General features: G+C 28.2%; 2 protein-coding genes across 6 annotated transcripts in view; one reads left to right on the plus strand and one right to left on the minus strand.

Annotated features, from left to right (window-relative positions):
* LOC136983113 (mitoferrin-1-like) overlaps positions 1-8241 on the plus strand; it is a 41012-nt gene extending 32771 nt beyond the window's left edge. The window contains exons 4-6 of one of the 4 annotated variants that reach the window (XR_010881981.1): positions 3850-4428; positions 4708-4798; positions 8101-8241. Coding sequence is in view for 2 of the 4 variants with exons in the window: in XM_067279751.1 (XP_067135852.1) it covers positions 3850-4427 (578 nt within the window). In the remaining 2 variants the exon portion in view is untranslated. Of the gene's footprint in view, positions 1-3849; positions 4429-4707; positions 5157-8100 lie in introns of those variants that run through there. The other 3 variants (XR_010881980.1, XM_067279751.1, XM_067279752.1) reach the window with 3 other exon arrangements.
* A 1796-nt stretch (positions 8242-10037) lies between these two features.
* LOC136983105 (mitochondrial proton/calcium exchanger protein-like) overlaps positions 10038-24895 on the minus strand; it is a 67749-nt gene continuing 52891 nt past the window's right edge. For both annotated transcript variants that reach the window (XM_067279739.1, XM_067279740.1), the window contains exons 7-12: positions 21768-21908; positions 20765-20906; positions 19157-19323; positions 15987-16192; positions 11714-11864; positions 10038-10564 (exon numbers count right to left, since the gene is read on the minus strand). In XM_067279739.1, coding sequence (XP_067135840.1) covers positions 10361-10564; positions 11714-11864; positions 15987-16192; positions 19157-19323; positions 20765-20906; positions 21768-21908 — 1011 coding nt within the window. In that variant the 3' untranslated portion in view covers positions 10038-10360. The remainder of the gene's footprint in view (positions 10565-11713; positions 11865-15986; positions 16193-19156; positions 19324-20764; positions 20907-21767; positions 21909-24895) is intronic.

Raw genomic sequence — 24895 nt, forward strand, 5'->3', positions numbered from 1 at the left:
GGTAACATTAATTTTGTTGGTTATACCATTGTATGTAAATGATGAATTTTCAAGAATATAGTTTATATACAATATATATAAAAGCCAAATCAGGACCAAATACCAAATTCACATTGCTGGCTGTTTTTTTTTTTTTTTTTTTTTGGTGGTTCCTGGTTTGGAATAAAAGGATGTTAATAGGCAAAGAGACTCAAAATTTATTTTTGTATGGTCTAAACTTTCAATAATGAAATTAGTCAAGACAATCCTATGAGCTTCTATGTACAACCAAATATCAGTGTTTAATAACCACTTATGGACTGAAATGAAAATGGAGGGGGGAAAAAATTAAACATTCAACTAGAACAGTAATGTCATGGTGTTCAGAATGTCTTCCGTATATTGAAAAAACAGTATCTTGATATATTTACTCTCTTCTTTTTTGGTAGTTGAATTACAGTCAAGGTTTTTGTATTGATTTAGATGAAATGTTAAGAAATTGTATTGTAAAAAGAAAGTAATTGCATTAATTCTATGTAAATACTATTTTGTCAATTTGATTTTAATTTATAAACATTTTACATGTATTGGACATGTTTCAAATAAATATTTTTAATAACTATAGTGTTTCCATGACGAAGGAGAACTAAAGTATAACATTTAACTATATAACATAATTTTTTCATTAATTACAAAAATTATTTAATTACATTAATATTACTAAGAAATAATCAGCCAAGATATTTAGTATTGGATATTGCACGTTTAAGAAGTTGACTTATTCAGATCTATTGATTGTCAAACAAAAGTTTTGGTAATTCAGGTCAAGATTGAGTTTAACTGATAGATCAGGTGAATAGTTTAAAAATTACTTGAAAATTTGAATTACTTATAAATTTTATAATATAATTCCAAACATGGAGCTTGGTGATTCTGGATAAAATCCAGAAAGATGGCAACTCTATTTATGTACAGGGCTTGGATCCATGCTCTTTTCATTATCTTAGGATTCAACTGTGTAAATAATGCAAAATATTCAAATATAATAAAAATTAAGTCACTATTTAAGTGTCCAAAACAGAACATTGTTTTTTTTTTCTTTTTGAAAATATTTGACCAGAGAGCTTTTAAGTTTGATAAATTTGTTCATAAAACTGACCTCTGACAGACATCAGTGGAATGATGTGTGGCCAAAATCACATATGAACAAACTTTATTTCTGTCATAATACAGAAAATATGCTTTGTAATACTTTAATTTAATTTGTGTAAAATTAGATTAGTAATAATTTTTCTGGACTAAGTCAATTTTTGAGTGGTTTGGAGTTACTGATAGAACCAGTTATTCTTTCAGTGTTTTGGGAAGTGGGTGTAGGCTGTTGCAAATGAAATTATGTAACAGCTACAGCTACATGGAAATGTGTGTGTGTGTGTATGTATGTGTGTATATATATATATATATATATATATATATATTAGATAAGACTTGAACCTTTTCACATAAAGTACATGGTTAAGAATGACATTAAATTTATTTTCCTCTCTTACTGTCATTAATGTTTATTGTGAAAGGATCTCAAATATAATTTTTACTTATATCTGGAACAAGAAAATAATCCAAGAAACTATATTAAGGGTCTTATAAATTTTGGATGAAGCTTCCAAATACATTGTCAATTAATTCTTTGTTTGAGTAAATAAAAATTTGGAGGTTCATAAACATTTATGAATCTGAATTTAAGTCATGAGAGTATTTTATTAATTTTTTGTAAAATTGGCAAAAAATCTTAAGACACTTGCAGATTCCAGAAGTCTGTGGATCAGAAGGCAAAGATCATTGACTTATGACATTCAAAGTAAAATACAATACATATATGGTTTAATTAAATAAAGGAGTAAACAAACATATATGGTTTGTTTACTCCTTATATAACTTTCTAGAATTACATCATAAATGATCTGTTTTGAAAATGAAATCTCTTAAAGACACTAATTTTATATTCTGATACAGTAATGACTTGATATAAGGTACACCTTTTCTCAACCTGTTTCATACCATATAACAGTTTGAAACAAAACATTTTTGGACTAATATCTGTTACTAATTATTTTGTAAAATAAAATATGACTGCTCAAGCAAATTGTCTTCAACATTTGTCAAATACTTAGTAAACAGGGTTTGATAAAGTACTTGTTTATTAAGTGTTGGAATGATTTGGAGATGCAAATTGTGGACATAAGCATATCTTCCAAATTGCTTGTTTTGTCGATTATTCTTGGTTGCTCTGCATTTTACCACATTTATCATAGGAAATCTAATATTTTGCATCATGTTAATGCATTAAATATTTGTGCTATCATTACTACTGTTATTAGTTGGGAATGTACAAAGCAGTTTTGGATTGTTGCTATCTTTGCTTGTTTGAAGGCTGCAGGATATGAGGATTTTCCTAAGACCCAAAATTTCATAAATTCAAATCATCTGAATCTTTGCTTTTCAGCATGAACAAATGCAGTCACAGCAAAAGTTTTGCTCAGCTTTTATTAATTTTTTTAAGACAAAAACATTATTTTTGCTTGTTAATAATAAGCTTTTAACTACAAATAACACTTCTTTTTTTTTTTGGTAAAATTTCATTAAATGCAGTATGATTAGTGCTAGTCATTTCACCATGAATTGTTTGCATTAAGATACTGTTACATTACCCATCGCCAACATGAAATGTTTCAAATTGGAATGTACATAGTAGAATTTTGTCAGATGGCAATTACGTAAAAATAATGCTGTCACCTGGTGACAAATCTTTGCAAAAAATATTTTTCAAAAAAAAATATTCATTACCAAAGGACAGCAAAGATGGAAAGAAAGAAGACATCTATAATATCACCAGTTCCGATTTTTAAATCTATGTTTAATTGGATATTTTCTGTTTTTTAAAGGATTTTTTAATTTTGATGGCCAAGTAGCCTACAAAGAAAGGTTGGTTGTCAAAAAAATTTGTATTCTGGAACACAGAGTGAATAAATGGTGGTTCCTTTTGTGGACAGACTTTGTTTTCATATTTATATTTTGGAATATACATGTTTAGCTTTTTCCTGAAGTGTCCAGAAAATAAATTTTTTCACTATAACTTTTAATTATAGTGAATTTCATACTTTTGCTAGTTATTCATTTTTGTTTTTACTTTGAAGCCATGCTTTGCAATATGAAATCAAAACTACTTTGTACTTCCTGCACACACATCATGGCAAACGGCAAAGGCAGTGCCACTTAGTATTCCTACAAGGTGCCATATGTCTTATAGTAAAATGGTAAAACATACTTTATATACAGTACATTGTCTTCTATGAATAAAAGTTAGCACTAAAAATTTGTGCCTTATAAAATATGGTATCCTATAAAAAGTGTAATAAGCCAAATGATTGCAGGATTTTTGGACTACTTTATGATTATATCTGAATTGAAATATGTATGGAAGTGAAGGATTGGATGGAGGTCTGGATAACATAACTCACAGGTTCGAGTTTCACTCTGAGCCAATTCTTTTCTTCCAGAATATTCTACATTTAATATATATCAATTTAATAAGAGATGGTGCCTAATGTCTGTCTCTAGTACCAAATTATATAGTATTTAATTATTATTAGTAGCAGTAGAGTAGCCAGAAAAGCCAACAGTCATTTGGCTTATTACAACAAATATTGTGCTTCTAGACATTGATATACACTTGTTATATACATATATAAAGTCATTGCAGTTTCAAAACTTAAAATTACTATAGATCTAATAACATATATGAATCATCTATTTCTTTCAATATATTTTTAGTGATGTTCTTAATTAATTAATTTTTATTTTATTTTATTTTAGTGGTTAAACAAAGAATGCAGATGTTCAATAGTCCTTATAAATCTGTCTGTGATTGTGTATATAATGTTTGGAGAACTGAAGGTATACGTGCCTTTTATCGAAGTTATTCCACTCAGTTAATGATGAATATTCCCTTTCAAAGTATACATTTTGTAACCTATGAATTTATTCAAGATTTAACTAATTATGAAAGAAAATACAACCCAAGAGCTCATGTGATATCTGGAGCTATTGCAGGTGCTTTTTCTGCAGCAATTACAACACCTTTGGACGTGTGTAAAACGCTATTGAACACACAAGAAAAACAAACATTATTTTTGACAAAACAGTCTCATATTAATGGGTTTTTAAATGCAGTTGTGACAATTTACAAATTTCGAGGTTTTAAAGGCTATTTCCAGGGATTACCAGCTCGAATTGTTTATCAAATGCCAGCTACCGCAATTTCTTGGTCTGTTTATGAATTCTTCAAATACTTTTTAAATAAAAATCATATAAAAGAACATTCATTATCATCTGAATATGATCACATAACTAAAACAGCAACAGCTGACGAACTTCATACTAAACTAATATAAGGTAATTTTATAATTTTATCTTAGTTTTAAATTTATTTTTTATTCATCACTTCTTTTAAGTATTGCTAGAAACAATGTATATCTATTTGGAATTAATTGAATTAAATTATTATATTCAGATGTAGTTAAGTAGCTAATAATTTCAAAAGTTTTGGATGAATCCAACTAGAATTAACATATTTTACCATAAGATTAAATAACAGTAATTTAAAAAAAAAAAGTTAATTGATGATAATACATTGTTATTAATTTCTATTTATAATGAGATAATTTGATTAAGATAGCTATTCTCTAATTCAATTTGAGATTGTCTTAATCAGAAACAGTTCAATTACAAGATTGATGCCATTTTCCAGAAGACAACTGATCAGGTGAGAAGTTTTGAATAACAAATCAGAGATGTAACATTCAACAATGTGAACTAAACATTTTCTCTAAATTTTATATAACAATAGAGTTCAACTCTTCCAAAATTCCAATTAGAATTTTTACTGTGTATACTACCATAACAGCAGTTTTATTTAAATAATAATAAGTGACAAATAATACAATTTCAATTAAATGAATTTTCACTAAAAAACAATTGTTTAATTGAATAATTTCAGTGATTTTATTTTATATATTTTTTAAATCTAGGATCTAGTTATTTTTTTATTGAAATATAATACAGACCTTATATCATGTTTAATTTTATGTATGAATCAACATGAATGGAACTAAATTTTGACATTGCTTAGCCTTCTGATATCAAACAAGTATATTGTCTGTATCTAGCAAACTTAATTTTTAATTAGTGTAAGAAGTATGATTTAACGTAGTAGTCCTTAATTTCAGAAATTTCTATTTATATTATTTACATTATTTACATTACATCAATATTTTTCTGTCTTCACATTAAATAAACTATAAATTGAAGATGAAAACATTAATTGTAAAAATGACTATTTATCAAAGATTATTTTGTATGTTATGGAATTTTGATATTTCATTTGTATTTGCAAGAACTATGATTGACATTGTACCTGTAGTCTATTTATCCTAACTTAACACTTACTGTAAAACCAGAACCCCGTCAGTTGAGTGGTTTAAAAAATATATCTGTCAATAAGAAACCATTTTACATTCCTCTTCAAAAAGTTTTTTCAATAATTACACTTGAAATGATTTTTTAAAAATCTGTCAATTTGTTTCTGTTATATCTATATTTATATATATTTTATTTTTAACAATTCTAATGCTTATGAGCTTGGACTGTTTGGAGCTGTGTTTAGTTAATGAAAATTTTATCTAATTGTTATATAGTAAAAAATAAAAAATTCAAAAGGCAAACTGTTGAAGTGATCAGAACTGAATATAGTGACATTGTTAATCCAGCATCATTGGGACTAATATGGTGCCAGGTTATTAAATATGATGCCTTATGAAATTAAATAAATAAATAAAAACAAACTTTCATCATTTACATTAGGAAATGTTGCTGGACAGCAGATCTCCTCCCCCATTAAATAACAAGACCCATAACAAAAAAACAGCTTTTTCAATCCCCTAGACACAATTTTACATATCTTCACATGTAAAACTGTACAAATCAGCCTTTTATGATTGCTTAACATGCTATTTCAATTTTTCAGAGCTATTCTTACTCTTGGTTTGAAACAAGAACATACTATTTTTTGTGCACTTTTATTGCATATAAATACAGACATACTCTACTTTTCATGTACTATGATAATTAATGTACTGTAGCTATTTCCATTATTCCAACTGTACTAATGTCTTTGGAAAAGTCTAGAAAAATCATGCATGAGCTAACTGGTTTTACCTAACACATCAATCATGAAGATCTTCTTGGCATTTGTCATCTCTAAAAGGAGAACCCACACCCTTTTCCAAGAACTACACATTTTGAGAGCTTTTGCATGAAAATCTTAACTCTGGACCTACCCAGTCACTGTTAACCCCCAAATAACAAGCTCAAAATGCTGGGTTAACAGAATTTCACTGTACGTTTAAAGTCTTTAGTAAGAATGACAGCCAAGATGAAATGCATATCAGAAAGCAACAGCCTATTTTCTTAATTAAATTAGAAAAGTATTGTGCTTAATAATAATATTGAGTTGAATAGAATAGCTTTTGCATTTTTTTGGGAAAAACCAAACCAGTTTTTTTAAATTAAGTACAGTAGAGACTCGTTAATCGGAACGATTTTCAGTCGGACTGTGTCATGCTGAATCGAACGTTTTTGATACTAGATTTACTTCTAAAGTATAATTTTCATGTTTTTATATTCTTCAATATATTTATTTTGTTTGTACAAAATGCAGAAATAATTTTTAACGATACGATAGCCTAGATTATTATTATAAAAATTTTCGTTAGGCTTAAAATTGACAAAAATTCAACACGAAGCGACATGCAACTGAGAAAAATTTGAACATCGGACAGGTTAATATATTTATTCGTACATAATCGGTAATCGGAACAAATCACTAATCTGAACAACCCCAGTCCCCAATTGATTCCGATTTTTCGGTTCTCTACTGTATATATTACAAATCAGTAACATTATATTCAGACTATACACAAAAAATGTTTAATTTGGGAAGCCAAATATTTTATCTGACGAAATATTTTAGTTCTCAGTGCAGACATTTTATTAGTAATCTCTATTTCATTATTGAATATTGTTTATTCCAACATATTTTTAACTGTCGTTCTTTATTCAAACATAATATGAGGTGATGATGATGATGATGATGATGATGATCTGCAGTGAAAATGAAAATATTTGGCTCCCAGAATTATTTAAGTCCGAGTAATGGCAAACAGTGGAAATTATATTCTCCCGTCTGCATAACATTTTTTTGGTTTTGATTCAAAAAATGTTAAAAAATTCAACACACACAACATTTTTAGATTTTTGTTTAAATGGCAAGTCTAGTGAATTGGCTGGATAATATAAATTTGTTTCTTAATTTGTGTGCTTTATCCTAACAAAAGACTCCCCTTCAGATAGATCAAGTAAACAAATGTCATCAGAATTTATGGTTAAATTAGATTCTAAAAATTCATAAGTACCATTCATATCCCATGAACAGTTTTAAAAACCAACCAACACATGGTTGAGATACTTCCTACTTTACATAAACTATTTATCCTAAATTGAAATCTACTATAGTCTATTATTGTATTCATTTTCACAAGTACTTAACTGAAACTCTCCTCCTCAGCTTCTGTGACTCTGCTGTCCATTTTCCTGGCAAACTTGTTCACCAGAGTTCATTCATTTTCAGCACAGATGATATTTCCTTCAGAAATCTGGTTTCTCTTAGTTTATGTATTCCAGAAGTTATTTTGAAAAAAATAATTAACCTTTTGGGTCAAGATGCTTTAACTTAGGTTGAATAAGAGGAAAATCTAATCATTTTATGCTAAAATTCTTTCTTGAATAAACTAGTAATGTTAAAATAACTGATACTTTTTAATGAATTAACTTTAATAAATTAATAATTATAATTATACAAATTTCCTTCCAACTAAGAAATGATTTTGTGTATGTTATGTTACTATAATATATGTTGATTAAATTTCATATATTATACATTCTGACATTCATCTCAATTAAATTTTATCATCATTAAATATATTAATTAATTAATTATTTTATTTACAGATTTCTGGAGGAAAAAGATGTGTTTGTAATCATTCATGGAGAAAGCTATCTCTGAAAAATGCCATTATTGTTGATTAATTTTATGAAGACTTAATTTTTATCAGATTTATAAATTATTTTAAATATTTCATAGATACATAATCATTGCACATAAATAAATAATGAATAAAAGTTAGTATCTTATATTAAAAATTAAATTTAAATAAACAAGTAAGAAAAAATATTTTGGTAGTGACAAAATTTTTTTTCTTAAAGTGCATCAATAATAAAAAATAATTCTGTGAATTCATAATATTTTAAACAGAAATTTTCTCAATTAATTTTTAGCTAAATAATTTGTTAAAACTTGAATTGCCAAATATTTGTTTATTAATTTTGAAATGGCAACTTAATGATAAATGTGTAATGAGAGAGGTTATTTTTTGTATGTTTTAAATAAGACTACAAATAAATGTATTATTAATTTGTTGAAATTTGTAAGAAACGATTAAAATTACAAATGCATTTAATTGAAAACAATCAAAATCACATTCTACATTCCATCTTTATTAAAGTAACACCAACGTCTCATTCATATCTGTTTTTCTTATTTTAATTTTCCCGTGAAATAATTTCAGGAAAAAAAACAGTGTCTTAAAGAATCGACATTTGATAGCAAAACATATGAAATATGTTTACATATTTTCAATTATAGGAGATTGTGATGTTATTGAAAATCATATATTGTATACACTACAAGAATAGTTTTGTCATTGCTAAAATTTCCAGCAATATGTGAAGACAAAGCATATTCTTCTAAAATTATAGTTTACTATTCATTGACAGGACTTGGATTCATAGGACTAAATAGAAAGACTGCTATTTTTTCAGTCTGTTAGCTAAATACTGTATATTTTACGTAAGAATATGAACAAAATTTAAGAGAGATTCAAATGTTAATGTTATTGCTAGTGCATTGTGACGATTTTCATATTGTTAATTACAAGAACGAGTATTTAATATTTCAAAAATAAATTTCTTTTATTCTGAATTGATTACAAAAGAAATCATCACTGTTTAATAATGAAAAATATTTAATAGTTTTGCTCGTTTTTCAAATTATTTTTACTATAATATCTAGCAATAACAGCTTAAATTTGTAATATATTTACATAATTTTTACATGAAATTTGTAGAAACAAAATAATAATAATGGTTAATATTTACAACTAAAAACATTCTTAAATAAAATTCAAAAATATGATTTATAAATATAAATTTTGAATAAGATCTTTTTGTGAGATTTTTAATTTGTAATTGATCTTACTTAAACCAAAATAAATTTTTCATGTCTAAATAATGGTAAATATCTTTGTTGATTTTTGTGATTTTTAATAAATTTGTTATGTTGTTTAAAAAAATTGCTGAGTGCCTTTATGGTAGCAGATGAACTTTGATGCAAAAAAAAAAAAAATATGTTGTTGCATATATAATTGTTAATTTCTGATAATTTTAAATAAATTTTATTTAAATGATTTTAATTTATTTTCATCTTACTATACAATTTCTGCAGTTATAACAACTACATTTTAATTTTCATCTTAATCAGAAAATATTTTACTACATGAATTTTATACCAAGACAATATATTAACCTTTTTATATAACATTTTACCTTTCCTCTTACCTAAAATTTATTGGGAATATATACATGAGATATCACCAAGATATGCTGTAAATTGAAAAGTTTAGATAACATTTTAAAATAAAATTTATTCTGATATTTAATATTTTTTTACTCAAAATAGTTCAACAAACATCCAAATATGACATCAAAAATTAAGAATACTTCCTGCTCTATAAAAAATTAGGCCAAAATAAACAAATAAAACAGTGTTAAGAGAAATGAATCATTAGAGATACTTCTCAAAAATTGTCAACATTATATAGAGGGCAAATAGAATTTTGAAAAAGAAAATACTATCTGTTTAATTTTCAGCATGCTTTAGAGAAACATCTTTTGCATGTTAAATTCTTCCTACATGTTTATTAGTATATAAAACATCTACAGTGAATGATGATTACTTATTACAAAGGCACTAAATACCCTTCTTTCATTATCTGCATATAAAAAAATGTCCAAAATACCTAATTATTCATGTATAGGCATTATTGGAGAGCATTTTCAGTTTTTAAAAATTATTACATTAGATTGATTCTGTCTTGAAATAAAATATAGAAAAATAAAATCAATTATTCAATTTATATTAAAACCTATTCATTTATAGTTTTTGGTCTTGCTTGGTCTGAAATGATTTATCTAATGTCTCTTGTGTTAAATCATTCAAATTTTCTGATTGGCGTTCTTGTTGTTTTCTTAATTTTTCAGCTGTTTCCAAGCTTTCTTCCTTTTTTAACATTTCTAAAATATCATTCATTTGAGTCGAAGTAACTTTAACATTATCTTTACCTATGAGTTCAATTACCTGAAAAGAGAGAAGAAATTATTTACTATACTATACAGTTAAAGTGCTGGTACAAATATTTGTAGAAATTTAATGTTGTAAGAATCAATTTAAATTGGGAAAATTAATCTATTTGTAAAATAATATTTAACAGTAATTTAAGAAATTTTACATATATTGTTTTTAGTTTCACTGGATTAGAAATCTCAAATTTTTTAATGCTCTCTAAAGAAAATATCTATTAAAAACTATCTAATTATTTTTAAAAAAGAATTTTTACTGTTGAACAACTGCTGATTTCTACTATTAAAGTGGTGATGATTTTGGTTTATTATAAATTGGTTTTATAATAACCAATTTATAATAAACCTTTACCTTTTGGTTTATTATAAATAAAATTCATCTCATTAGAGTAAAAAATTTGCAATATATTGCAATGTTGATTGCTATTTAACATTAAAAAAATTATTTGTATGACAAATCTCCTTATATATATAGAAAGAAGTGTATTTTTCAATTCCTACTATTAGTTCACACTGAAAATTTGAACAAGATATATAAATATAGGGAATCATTAATAAAATACTTTTTTATTCATCCACTCAAGTTCAAATACATTTTTTTAAACTTGTAGTGGATGACACTTGATGTTAATACAGTTTTTTCAAATATTAATTCATTAATTAATTAAATTTAAACTGTGGTGCCTGTCAGCAATATGCCGATTCCAACCAATAGAGGGCGCGAGGAGAAAAAAAGCAAACTTTGAACTACTCATTCACTTTTCAGACCAACGACAACAGGAGACGGATGTTAGAACAAGTGGTCAGCACAAGCAACTAAAATAAAATTTTTCTTTGTTGACCTAAGTAGGAATTGACTTAAAAAAAAAATTTTTTATATTACTTGTTATTTTTTATGTATAGAATGTTATCAATTATTATGTCCATTGTAAATTAAAAATAATTTTTATTAAAATTTCATGATACTGAATCAGAAAATAGTCTATAATTTTCTTTGTCTATAATAAAAACTCAAAGAAAATTGATTTAAATTTTATGTCATAAACATAAAAAGAACTAGTGATAAAGCAGACAGTAAAAATGGTTATAATTAAAACCACCACCATATTTGATAACTAATGTAATAAAATAATAAGACTTGTCTTACTTTTAATACATTTTCAATTTCAACAGCTCCATCATGATCTTCATCCATTTTCTCTAAGACATCTGCTATTCTCTGAAGACGAGTGTCATCAGATATTTTCTGTATTCTCCGAATTGCCAAAACCAGTTCATTAATACTAATAATATTGTCCCTTAAATCAAAAAATGTTTGATATAGATACATATTTTAGTCATATTATGATAAAAATTAAAATAAATTGTGTGTTAATCATTTTACATGTTTTAACAAATACTGGTATATATTCTTATATACAATACAAAAAAAATTATGAAATACAGTAAAGACGTTAGATTAGTTAGTTTGTAAACCAGTTGAGATGACTATAAAATTTTCAAACTGGTAATCTTTCATTTTTCTCAAAATTATACAAAATTTTATCCATTATTATCCTTACCAATAAGAGATCCTGCACAATACTACTGGGAAAATATTGCTTTGAAAAAATTTCATTTAGATAATATTGTAAATACAGTAAGACCCCGCTTAATGCTGTTTCGGTATTATGCGGTACTATTGGAATTACTCTAGATCGCACGCAGTGTCGGGATCAAGGCATAACATCAAATTTTAAAGCTTATTACTGTGGTGGACATTCCGACAACTGATTGATAAAACAGATGGAGCAGATAAACAATCCATTAGAGATTTTTGGAAAAAACTATAATATCATGGATGCTGTAGACAACAACAATCTTTCCTGGAATGAGGTGACCGAGAAATGTTTTGAAAGGAGTATGGAAGAATGTATGGCTGGAGCTAAGCAAGGATGTTGACACAAGAGAATGCATTGTTGATGTCAACGAAATTGTCAAGCTAGCTAATGAAACAGTGTTGGATAATATAAATGTGCAGGATATTGAAGAATTATTGCAAGTTACAACTGGAGAAAGTTTTTCCAATGACGATCTTAAAGAATTAGTAGAATAACAGGTGCATGAAGATGAAGAAATTAGAGTTTCTGAAGATGAGGAACAAAAGGAACTTTCAACAGATTTTCTAAAAAAAAGTTTAGCCAGTATAACAGAAATGATGGATCAGTTTATACAAAATGATTTCAATTTTGATAGAAGTTCAAAGGCAAGACAAAGTGTCATGGATGCGATGTCTTGCTATCGACAACTGCTTGCTGAACGAAACAGGAAAAGGCAAACGACGTTAGATGATTTCTTCACAAAGAAACAAAAGTTGTCAAATGAGGAAGAACATTCCTCATCACAAACATAACTTCTTTACTCAAACTTTTTTTTTATTTTCATGAATGTTTTATGAATAAATTTCAATATTAGCAATAAGTATTGGGACCTTGAATAAGTTCTCGCTGTTTTACAGCAGGTGGCGTTACTAGAACTGTGTGCGTGTATTTTTAGATGGTGACGCATCTGTAAGGAAGTACAATAAGCGACCTTGAAAATCAGTATATGTCATTTCGCCGAAGTGTTAACAACTTTTTTTCTCGTGGTGTTAAAAATGTCGCATTTTGTGCCAAAAAAAGAGTATTTGCGGGGAATTTTATTGCACTATTTTATTCAAAAAAAATCTGCAGCTAAAGCATACAGAATTCTTGTTGAAACTTACGGTAACCATGCTCTGTCGGAAACAACATGCAGAGATTGGTTTAGACGCTTCAAAAATAATGATTTTGACATTGAAGATAAAAAACATTCTGGCGCACTGAAAAAGTTTGAAGACGAGGAATTGGAGGCATTACTTCATGAAGACTCATGTCAGACGCTAGCTGAACTTGCAGAATCATTAGGAGTTGATCATACAACAGTTTCAAAACGTTTGAAAGGATTAGGAATGATTCAAAAGCAAGGACATTGGGTGCCGTACGAGTTGAAGCCGAGAGACGTCGAACGGCGTCTTTTCACATGTGAACAGCTGCTTCAATGGCAGAAAAGGAAAGGTTTTCTGCATCGTATCGTGACTGGGGATGAAAAGTGGATTCACTACGATAATCCTAAGCGTAGAAAATCATGGGGTAAGCCTGGCCATGCATCAACATCATCGGCAAAGCCGAATATCCATGGCTCAAAGCTTCTGCTCTGCATTTGGTGGGATCAGCTAGGTGTAGTTTATTATGAGCTGCTCAAACCAAATGAAACCATCACAGGAGATCGCTATCGACTACAATTGATGTGTTTGAGCCAAGCATTAAAAGAAAAACGGCCATTGTACGAGCAGAGACATGACAAAGTGATTTTGCAACATGACAATGCTCGGCCACATGTTGCACAACCGGTGAAAACCTACTTGGAAACACTTAAATGGGAAGTCCTACCCCACCTGCCGTATTCACCAGACATTGCCCCTTCCGATTATCACTTGTTCCGATCGATGACACATGGCCTGGCTGAGCAGCACTTCCATTCTTATGAAGTTGCCAAAAATTGGGTTGATTCTTGGATAGCCTCAAAAGACGTATCATTTTTCTGACGTGGAATTCAAATGCTGCCAGAACGATGGGAGAAAGTAGTGGCTAGTGATGGACAATACTTTCAGTAACATGTTTTGTATGACTTTTTTTAAATAAAGCATTAATTTTTACGAAAAAACAGCGAGAACTTATTCAAGGTCCCAATAAGTCTATAATTAATGTAATAAAAAAGTATTTAACAATAAATGTTACAAATTAAAACAAAAAAAAAAAAACTGATAAATTTTCTTATTCTCTGTTCTGTTTCACGTATCTCCCTTATTTACATCGATTCAAGAAGACGTAGTCTGTTCAAAAAGTAATTTTTTGGGGGCCTAGCAGCCTCAAAGGAAAGGCCCGGTCGTCAAAGGGTGTTCTAGAACACAGTTAAGAAATAAATGGTGAACCCAAAAAATTACTTTTTGAACAGACTACATCTTCTTGAATCGACTAAAAAATTATCTATCGATCGAAATTTAATAACCTTATTTACATGTTAAGATGACCCTGTTTAACGCTGTTTCGTTTAGCGCTCTGTCATCTAGGAACGCATCCCCCATGTTGAGCGGGGTCTTACTGTACTCATTCTTTATAGACTATACTGTTGTGCATGGGAATGATTCTTTAGAAGCCCAACTCAAGTTCAAGAACACCAACTTTCATGGAAACCAAGCTCTAAACATGAGTAATTGAGCAATTTCACAGAAAAACTGTTTTTGATGAAATTGCTTTTATAGTGTTACACAAAAATCTGTTTTAAGACCAAAATTATTTAACTTATACATTATCAAAATCTTTCATATCATCCAAAAGATAGATATAATAATAAATGCAGACATAATTATCACAAAGTGTAGATTTTACTGTAGGATACGTTACATAATGCTTTGGTAACATTTGGAATATATGACTATTAATTTGAAAGTCAGTACAGATGAGATCAATTACATACTATACAACAATAAAAATTTCCAAGCAAACAGGAAGTTTACAAATACAATTAGAAAAACAAGTAAAGAGTTACATAGAAGATATCCCACAGTAAATACCTAGGCATAATAATGAAAAAATTCTACTAAGTTCATCCAGAAAGTAAGTACCGTTTGGATATTAAAAAAGATTTGCAATTTGTTTTCATTTATATTTTATTACAGGAAAATCTACATACCTTAAACTACTTTTTGATATATTCACCATGCAAATTAAGGCATGTGTCATATCTTGGCACTAATTACAACATATCTGCTTCATAGAATTTGGCCGCCTGCAACCTGAACCAGTTCTGGACATTTATCTTGATCTCATCATCACTTGCAAAGAAATTTCTTGAGATGGGAAAACAAATAGAAGTCGGATGGAGCTAAGTGTGGACTATAAGGAGGGTGACAGAATTGTTCCCAGCAAAATGAATCAAGCAGCATCGTCGTTACACATGTGGTATGCGGTCGCACATTGTCATGCACGAACACAACGCCAGAAGTCAGTAGTCCGCACCTTTTTTTCTGTATCACATGCTGTAACTTCTTCAATGTCTCACAGTAAGCTATAGATCTCATCACCTTGTTGCAAATGACGATGAGATCAAGGTAAACGTCCAGAACTGGTTCAGGTCATAGGCGACCGAATTCTACGAAGCGGGTATGTTGCAATTAGTACCAAGATATGACACATGCCTTAATTCGCATGGTGAATATGTCGAACAGTAGTTTAAGGAATGTAGTATTTTTCTGTAATAAAATACAAATGAAAACAAATTGCAAATCTTTTTTAATATCTAAACAGTACTTACTTTCTGGATGAGCTTAGTAAAATTGAAAAAATAGATCAGAATCATACCTTTCTTCTTCAATACTGATGCCTTCTTTAACTTTACTGTCTATTTGTTCCTGTAGAGTTTTCCTTGATTTGCTAAGTTCATCCAATACATTATCCATTTTTGAAATCATTTTGTTTACTTGACTACAAAGTCTAGTTGAAGCTTTTGATTCCTTTAAATCTTTTAATCCAGTCTTTAAAATAACTTCTTTAAATTCATCAATGTCCTGTTAATATGAAATTTAACATTTTATAATTATTTAGACTACTTCATAAATAATAGAATATTTTATACACATTCCAATTAAACTATATTTATTTCTATTTTATCTTAAAAAATGCTACAAAATTAATCTTTGGATTTTCCCTTGAAACTTATAAACATATATCAGAATTCTATCTGTTTTAATACAGTTAAATTCTTCATAAATGTATGCTGTTAACATTCACTTCTCTTAGACTCCACTAGAGGCAGTATTATCAACTTCAATTACTCTGTTTTTTCACATTTAAAGTAAACTGTAAAATTTGTAGGAATATTTTAATGCCAGTATTGGTGGTGTTTTATGAATTCAAAGCCAAACTAAAAAGTTTAAAATGTCAAAGTTAAATGGAAAACATCCATAAAGTTCTCAAATAATTTTGCAGCAATCACTTTCTGTATTGAATGGTTCTTTTTAAAAGCATGCATGTTCTACAATGTAAAATAATTCATTTTTGATTAATTAATTAATTAATATAAGCAATAATTTAATTAATATTCATTAAATATTAATTAAATTTTAACAATAATGCCTGAGAAGCAAAAACAACTATTGATGCTGAACAAAAAAATAGATAAAAACTACTAAACACAGGATTTGTGGGTTTACAGAGTATGCCTGACTAACAGGCTAGCCACATAAACTTTTTTAGGTTTCTTCACATGTCTAACAACTAAATAAGGGTTGGTTTCCCAAAAATGCCCTCTTGGAAGCACCCACTTTGGCAGATTGCCTGGATTTTATGTTGCCTTATTCCATCAATCTAATTTGAAAAAAATAAAAGTCAAATCATATAGAAATTGAAGGACTGCATAAACCATTTACATTTGTGATTAACCTATTGAATGGTCAAAGTTTTCTCCGTTGCTTGCGATGCCATGTTGAATTTTCGTCATTTTCGCCTAACAAAAATTACATGTTTTTGAAAAGAATAATTCTGGCTATTGTATCGTCCAAAATTATTTTTTTTTTATTTTGCACAAACAAAATAGATATATTAATAAATGTAATAACCAAAAAAATTATATTTTGAAAGTTATTTTTAATATAAAAATTATAACGACTAGCGACATCTAGTTTCAAAAATGTTCCGATGCTGAAATGAGATATCTTTGGTCAACCGGTCAAAGTCAGAGGTCACAACCCCAAGATATGTTGGGAATAACACAGGACAGATTATCCGGTCACAAATATTCTGTCCAAATAATTCCATCTCAGTTTCTGGTAGCAATAATTTCCCAAATAATAACTTATTTTTGGATTCAATATTTTCTTTTATATGTATGCAAATAATTTACGCAAGCACAACTAGTTAAATTATTTCTCAATAACTGTCATCCATGTAATTATCTGTTTTGAACTTTTGATGATACTCTTATAGTTGTGAATTTAAGTATCTTTCCATACTGTTTTTGTTCAGGAATTTAATCCATATTTAATGTATGTTTTTAATTGCAATAATGAAAGAATATTTACAGAGATTGAACTTCAAAATAAAAACAATTGGAATACACTTGTCATGCATATCCTTGTAATTTCTCAAAATTTATAGTAGTTTTTATTGATTTAATGTTATTTTAATCAAATATGTGAGAATCTAGAGTCAATAGTTTTATTGGAATGTTTTCTAATTGTTGTAGAAACAATTATTATTTTAAAATGATTTAAATTTAAAGAAAAGACCTTAATTTCTGTTAAAATAATTGTCAAAAAATCAACAAAAGTTAAAAAAGGAACTTTCTTTAACTTAAATCAAGAAAGTTTCAATTGCGACAAGGAAATTCCTTGTTTCTTTCTCATCGTGTGATTCAAATCACCTGTCTATTGGACAGACGAACCACTTTAAATAGGGTTGAACACAAACCATCCAGAGCTGGAGTTAATCGGGACCTCCTGCCTCTAAGGTTTCCATATCTCATCTCGTCTTTCATCTATCCAACTTCGTTCTCAAGGTTAAGAAAAGACAGACAGATGGACAACAGTGAAAATTTTTAGGTCTACAATTTTTTCAAACTGCATCTCAAATATTGAAATCATTTGTGAAAATGAACAAAATTCTGTATTTTTTTTTTTTGTCTCAACGAGCATGAAAGTGAATAAATAATTTATTTTATATTAACCTTTTAAACTCTAATATCTATAACACAATTAAATGTAATAAATGATGATCAGATATAAGATCATAATCATGATTTGAATAGTACAGTAAAACCTCAATTTAAGAAACTAGATTTAACAGACAAAATTTCCAGTCCATATGTCATATGTGAACATTAACACTCTATAAATTTTAAAATGCTTTTTATATGTAATTAAATTAACAGGATTCTTTTTTCAAATCCAAGAGTCACTGCTCTTAACTTCATACCACAATGGGAGTTTTTTGATATGCCATCATCTGAAGATGAATAAATAGGGAAGTTTTTTGTTATTTTCAAATTTAATTTTGTTTCCTTTTAAGAACACTATTTATTTGTTTAGTTAAACACAATTAAAGTGTATTATCTGAAATATGTGTTTGTTTATTTCAAATTACATTGTATACTTGTTTATTAGTCTCAGAACTATGGCGAGTACATAAAGCAATAATACATATAGAAAACTGTTTTGTAAAATTAAACTTCTCATACATACTTAATTTGAATTACACAAACATATCTATGTAAGTAAAAACAGATAAACTAACTAATTTGTCAGTTTTTTAACATTGCATTTGGAAAACCTACTTTACTATATAACAGACTTTTGGCTTAATGGATATCCCCTCACCCAAATTAGTCTGTTAAATCAAGGTTTTTTTTTGTAATACAATTTACTGAGATGAACACCTCCTAGCATAGGTCTATTATGTTATCAAATTCTATATTAAGAATAAAGTTAAAGTCAAAAAATATAAATAATAATTTTTTTTCTAATATTAAAACTCACTTCTTTATAATCAGCCATTTCTTCTTTTAAATCTTCTAATTCTTCTTTTTCAATTAAAAGTTGTCTTTTTTCTTCTGCTATTTTTTCTATAGCATCTTCTAAATTATCAAAGTCTTCTTTAGAAAGTTCTTCTTTTTCTTCAATAATTTTAAGTTCTGGTTTCTCAACTGAAATAATACTTTTAATTAAAGAAAATAAATATATCATGATTAATAAACCTAATTACATGTTCATTGTATATAATATAGTGACTTCTTAATGCACATGAGGTTATGTTCCAGAATGTCTTGTGCAATTTAAACTTGCTCATAACATAAATAATCACTAAAAAGTATAGTACAATAATAGGCATTTGAGAGTTAGCCCTACCAGAACAATCATTAAAAAAATAAATAAAAATAAGCAAAATGTATGATTTCCATAGATGACTGACTGACAATCATCAGCAAAACAAAATGAAAAATGCTTGCTTCTCTGGCACTTTCAATAAATTTAGTTGTTGCACATTATTTTAAATTTGTATAATTTAAAAATGTCTTCATTAAGAAAATGCTTATTCTCTCTTACTTTTTTATTGAATTTATAACAAAATGAAAACTTCTCTAAAAATAAGAATAAAAATAATTCTAATTTTATTGTTGAAAAATAACAAGTCAATCACAGATAAGAATCTTATGATATCTGGTTATAAATTATAAATTAAAATACATATTATACAGTATATTAATTGAAAAAATATGAAAAATAAAAAGTTAGGACTAAATTTGAAAAATTCCATCAATGGATTGCATAGCTTTCCCAGCTGTTATGAGATTTTTCCTATAAAATTTTTTTTATATTATTAATTATTATAAAATGGCAAAAAGCTTAATTTTGAATGATTAACACATCGGTGTTGCGGTGTTACAAATGGTGATTTGTAAAACTTCACATGTACTCGCAAGCACCTTCAACAGCTTACAGCTGTCATCTTCAGGCGAAAATCGAATACTATAACGTGCAACACCGATGTGTTAATCATTCATTACTGTAAGTTGGCGCGAAGTGTAATATTATTTTATTATGGAAGCTTAATTTTGAGTGTAGTGACAAGTTTCATTAAAAAATTGTAAATGCTAATAACAAATAATGTCTTCATTAAATCCAACCCTTCTTAAGATATGTATGTCTCCCCATTTCCCATCCTGACCTTTAACCACCAAAATTTAATAGCATCAATGCCTTGCATACACAAGCTACCATGCCATATTTCATTTCTTCATTATTACCCCACCCTGAGATATTAAACGAAATACACACACACACAATTGTGGAATTTTTTCCTTTTGCTTTTTTTTTACTGTTTTTTTGGTCCAGGAGGTCTGAAAACACAGAGATCTGCAAAAAAAACTTTGAGGGTCAAATCTGACATGATTCCAATACTTTCCCTTGTTATGAATACAAAACAGCTGGGAAAGTAAAAGTATATTTTAATTTTTTAAAATTTATCTTTCAAATAATATGTACTGAACATCAAATTTTTTGACAGGCAAATTTTAGAAAAAGCTATCTGAATAACTAGGATGAGGTTTATATCTAATTGATAAAAATCAATTAATATAATTATACATTCTACTGCTTTATCTTCAAGTATAGGTCCTGTATCTTGCAAAATATCTATTAAAGGTGGTTTCTGAGTTGATTTCATTGCATCAGTTAATTCTATAGTTCCTTGAATATTCTTTTCTTCTACTTTGGCAAAAGCTTCTTTCTGTTAAAAATATTTTTTCAAATAAAAATTAATAATTTTAATTTAAATTCATTTGAAAATTTCCATATGTCTGTTACTTTTTCAAATAACAGACACATGGAAGTTTACAAATAAATTTATTGACATTTAAACTAATGAATTAATACATTTTGAAAAACATATGATGGTAAAATTCAAAATATTATCCTAAATAAAAAACAAATTTTTTATTTATGATAAATTGTCCTTTTTTAAATAAAAACATTTATATTTTATTTCTAGGTTAAAAAGATTTTATTAAAAGTGCATCAAATTATGAGAACATTTTAAAAAACTTCAAAAAGTGAAAAGTGGACAAGACAAACAATAACATGAAGAATACAATGCATTTTAAATTTCAGTGAATGAAAATTTGAAATAATTCAATGGGTGGAAATGATAATTTCCATTTCTGATGTGGAATTATTTTGACAATCAATAAGTTTAGTTTCATCTTATGAACATGATAAATTTATATATCAAATTAATTTTTTATTTAATGAAGTATTTTTTAATTATATATAAGAGCTAAGACATCTAGATACTAAAAATCACATAAATAATTATAAACATTGTAACTTTTATGATTTTTATAACTATTTATGTGATTTTTACTGTCTAGGTGTCCTGACTTTAATAATAACTATGAAAATTAAAATTAATTTTAAGTATTATGTGTCAATAATATTACTACAAATCACACATTATTTTAATACAATATGAAGATTTCAAATATTAAGTTAAATTGTTCTAAAAACATTTAAAACTATTATAAAAATCTTGGTATTTATGTTTAATTAGGTTTTTAACTTGCATTTGTAATTATCATTAATAAATTCTTACTTCTAGTCTTTCTTTCTCCTCTTGTTTCGATTCTTCTTTTTCTCTCTTAATTGCTTCTTCTTCAATCTTAATTACTTCAATCTTAGTTTTATTGTCTACTTTACCTTCAGTTTCACCAATTTTCAGTTTTGCTTCAGTTGCCTGAATAATAAAATTATTATTATTCTCTAACAAATCAGACAAATGGGTTCTAATAAAAAAAATTAATAATCAATTCATTATTAGTTAGAACAGTGATTCTCAAAGTGGGGGTCGTGAAAAATATTTGGGGGGGTCACTGAAAAATTGATGCCAGATCAATTTTTTCAAATATTTTATAAATTTACTATGGATTCATGTTTAGAAATAATAGAAATAAAAATATATAAAATAATTTTTACTTAAATAAATTGCACATATAAATAATAAAAATAATATAAATATTTAAATACGAGCCTAACCTCCTCCCTCCGGGATGTTTTTTGACACATACTTAGTCTTCGGGGTCTTTTGAAATTTTTAAGTGAAGAAGGGGGGTCGCGGTCCAAAAAGTTTGAGAAACACTGAGTTAGAACATACAATAAATACATAATTTTTCAATTAATTAACGAAAATATTAGCAATATTTCATTCTGATCCTTATATTATCTTCAATAAGGAAATAAAATAAGTTTTGTACATTGTTCAAACACTCCAAAGCAATTAATCGTACAAAAATATTATGAGTCAATTCCAACCTGCTTTATTTTGTTTGGGATTATTTTTAGTTCATTTTCTTCTTCTTATTACCTGCTTTAAATGATACAGCTTCAAAATAATCAAGTATATCGTCATCTACTAAATCATGTTCTTTAACCAATTCGTACAAAATTATCTTTTTGTCCATGAATCCACTGAGCATCCATTTTGATGTAGCTTGCACCATAAGATTTAGAGTAGGTTCTGCCTCTGATATGATCTTAAGCTTCAATCAAGGCAACATCTTTAAAACTGTATTCTTTTAAATGACAAACAGCTGCCAAACTATCCATTCATGTCCCAATGACGACTAAGTTATTTTCTGATCAACTGGTCCTATTCCAATCATTCTTGCCATTTTGTCTATGAAAGATTGGAGGTTTGACATTTCTAGAAGTGAGGACTGTCGTAATGTTAGTTATGCTCTGTGTTAATGCAGTAACATGGTGTGTCAACACAGATAGTTGTTGTTGCAAGCAAAGAACTCTTTTTGACTCACAGGAACATCAACCATTATAAACTTTTAGTAGAGGTATTAACTAATTACAAACACTTAACATAGACAACCAAAAGAATTTACAAAAACAAAATACCAGAAATATCAAAAAAGGTATCAAATACAATTACCAAAAAGTTCAAATATAAAAAAAAGACAAATATGAATTATTAGTTATCAATGATCTAACGTCCCTGTTCAGATATGTATGCCAGTTATGTAATGTCTGATTTGTAGGAAGCCTAGAAATTACCTAACATGCATTACATAAACCAAAAATGAGGGTCAGTCAGTGCCAGACCTGGACTTTTACATGGGCAAAAAAGATATGAATGAATTTGCTAATGTATGAAAAGCCCAAAATAATTACTTTTGCTGTATGTAAAAAAAGAAAAATTCTATTTATTATTCCATGACTGACTATGTATAATACAAAATAAGTTAGAAAATTCAAATATAAAGATACTTTACTTAATCAAAACAAAAACAAGTATATACAAAAACTTTCCCAACACTTGGAAAACTTAAAATTAACCTAGAATTATCTTAAACTATCTACACAAGTGTGAGAAGCGGGGGCACAGAGGCTGTTCCCCAAATGTCACTTAATCAGCAACAGGTCGGTGAAACCTGCTCATGTTGTCTTTGGATGGGTTTAAAATAGGTAAAGGCCAAAGATCTCAAGATCTCTGTCCTGTCAGGCTGACACTAGTTAGGATAAGTTTAGAATAATTTAAATCATGTCCTAACTCACAATTCAAATGCAATTTATAAATAGGAAGGCTCATTAAATGATTGAGTGGAAAGCATGGTGGGTAAGATGATAAGATGTCCGATTTTCGATTAAGACAGGTAGACAGGTTAATGAGTAACAGAAATATAAGTTTAATATAGATCCAAAGCTAGGATACATATGGTCATAAAGGATATGGCTAAAATATAGTGATTATATACAGATATTAGATCGTACAATTTTGGCGCAACTATTCCATTCCCTATGTCACGTGAAGCATGCCTAATTTCTCGAGAGAGAGAGTTTACAAATATCTATGGATACATCTACTATTTGTTGATAGGTAATGTGACATTCATTTCATTGTCTTGACAAGGATTCACCGTCGAGGGAATGGCGAGTGTCTTCTCCGGGGACTTCTTATTTCCTGTTTGGGCGTAGGTCCACTTCTATGGGAACACTTATGACTAAACGTTAATTCATTGAAACTTTATGACAAACGTGCAGAACTGTCAATGTCTTGTCCTTTTATGCATTTAGCCTGGAAAAGTGATCATGTGATTGGCAGTTGGAATGATGAATCTGCAGGTGCAAGGTGACGGTTACTGAAGTGATGCAATGGTGTCACTTACTTTTCTTTCACAATTGGATGTTATCATTTGGCAACTAACTGCTAAAAGTCTTGTCCATTGGTTGACTGAAAATGTTATTTAATCTGTAGCCCGTGCAATGTTTAAATAACAATTGCAACAGATGTTATATAAAAATTTGCTTAAATTGGATTTTAATAGCCCTAAAATCCTGGATCTCACACAAGAAATATGAAACTGGACTATATATGTGAATTACACAAAGTATTCTTACAATTAACTCACCTAACTATCACCAAGAAGAAACTTCTAATCTGCCATCCAAATCAAACATCTTTTTCCGTAACCTCGCACAATCCTTAGCTTTACTTCATCTTAATCATAGCTCACCTCTCTTCTTATAGTGCTGGTGATATTATATTGATATGCCCACTTGATCCTATTTGCATACTTATGGTTAACATTTATTTAACTCTAGCAATCTTCTTTCCAAGTCTTGTCATCACCCTCACACAATTCTTTTTTTAAATTTTTGGTGAAAATTTTGGGTGGGAGATCATTCTTTTAACTCCCCCAGAGATGTCATTTCTAG

This window comes from Centruroides vittatus, unplaced genomic scaffold (assembly GCF_030686945.1).
Source record: "Centruroides vittatus isolate TY-2023 unplaced genomic scaffold, ASM3068694v2 contig_876, whole genome shotgun sequence".
NCBI classification, from domain to species: Eukaryota; Metazoa; Arthropoda; class Arachnida; order Scorpiones; family Buthidae; genus Centruroides; species Centruroides vittatus.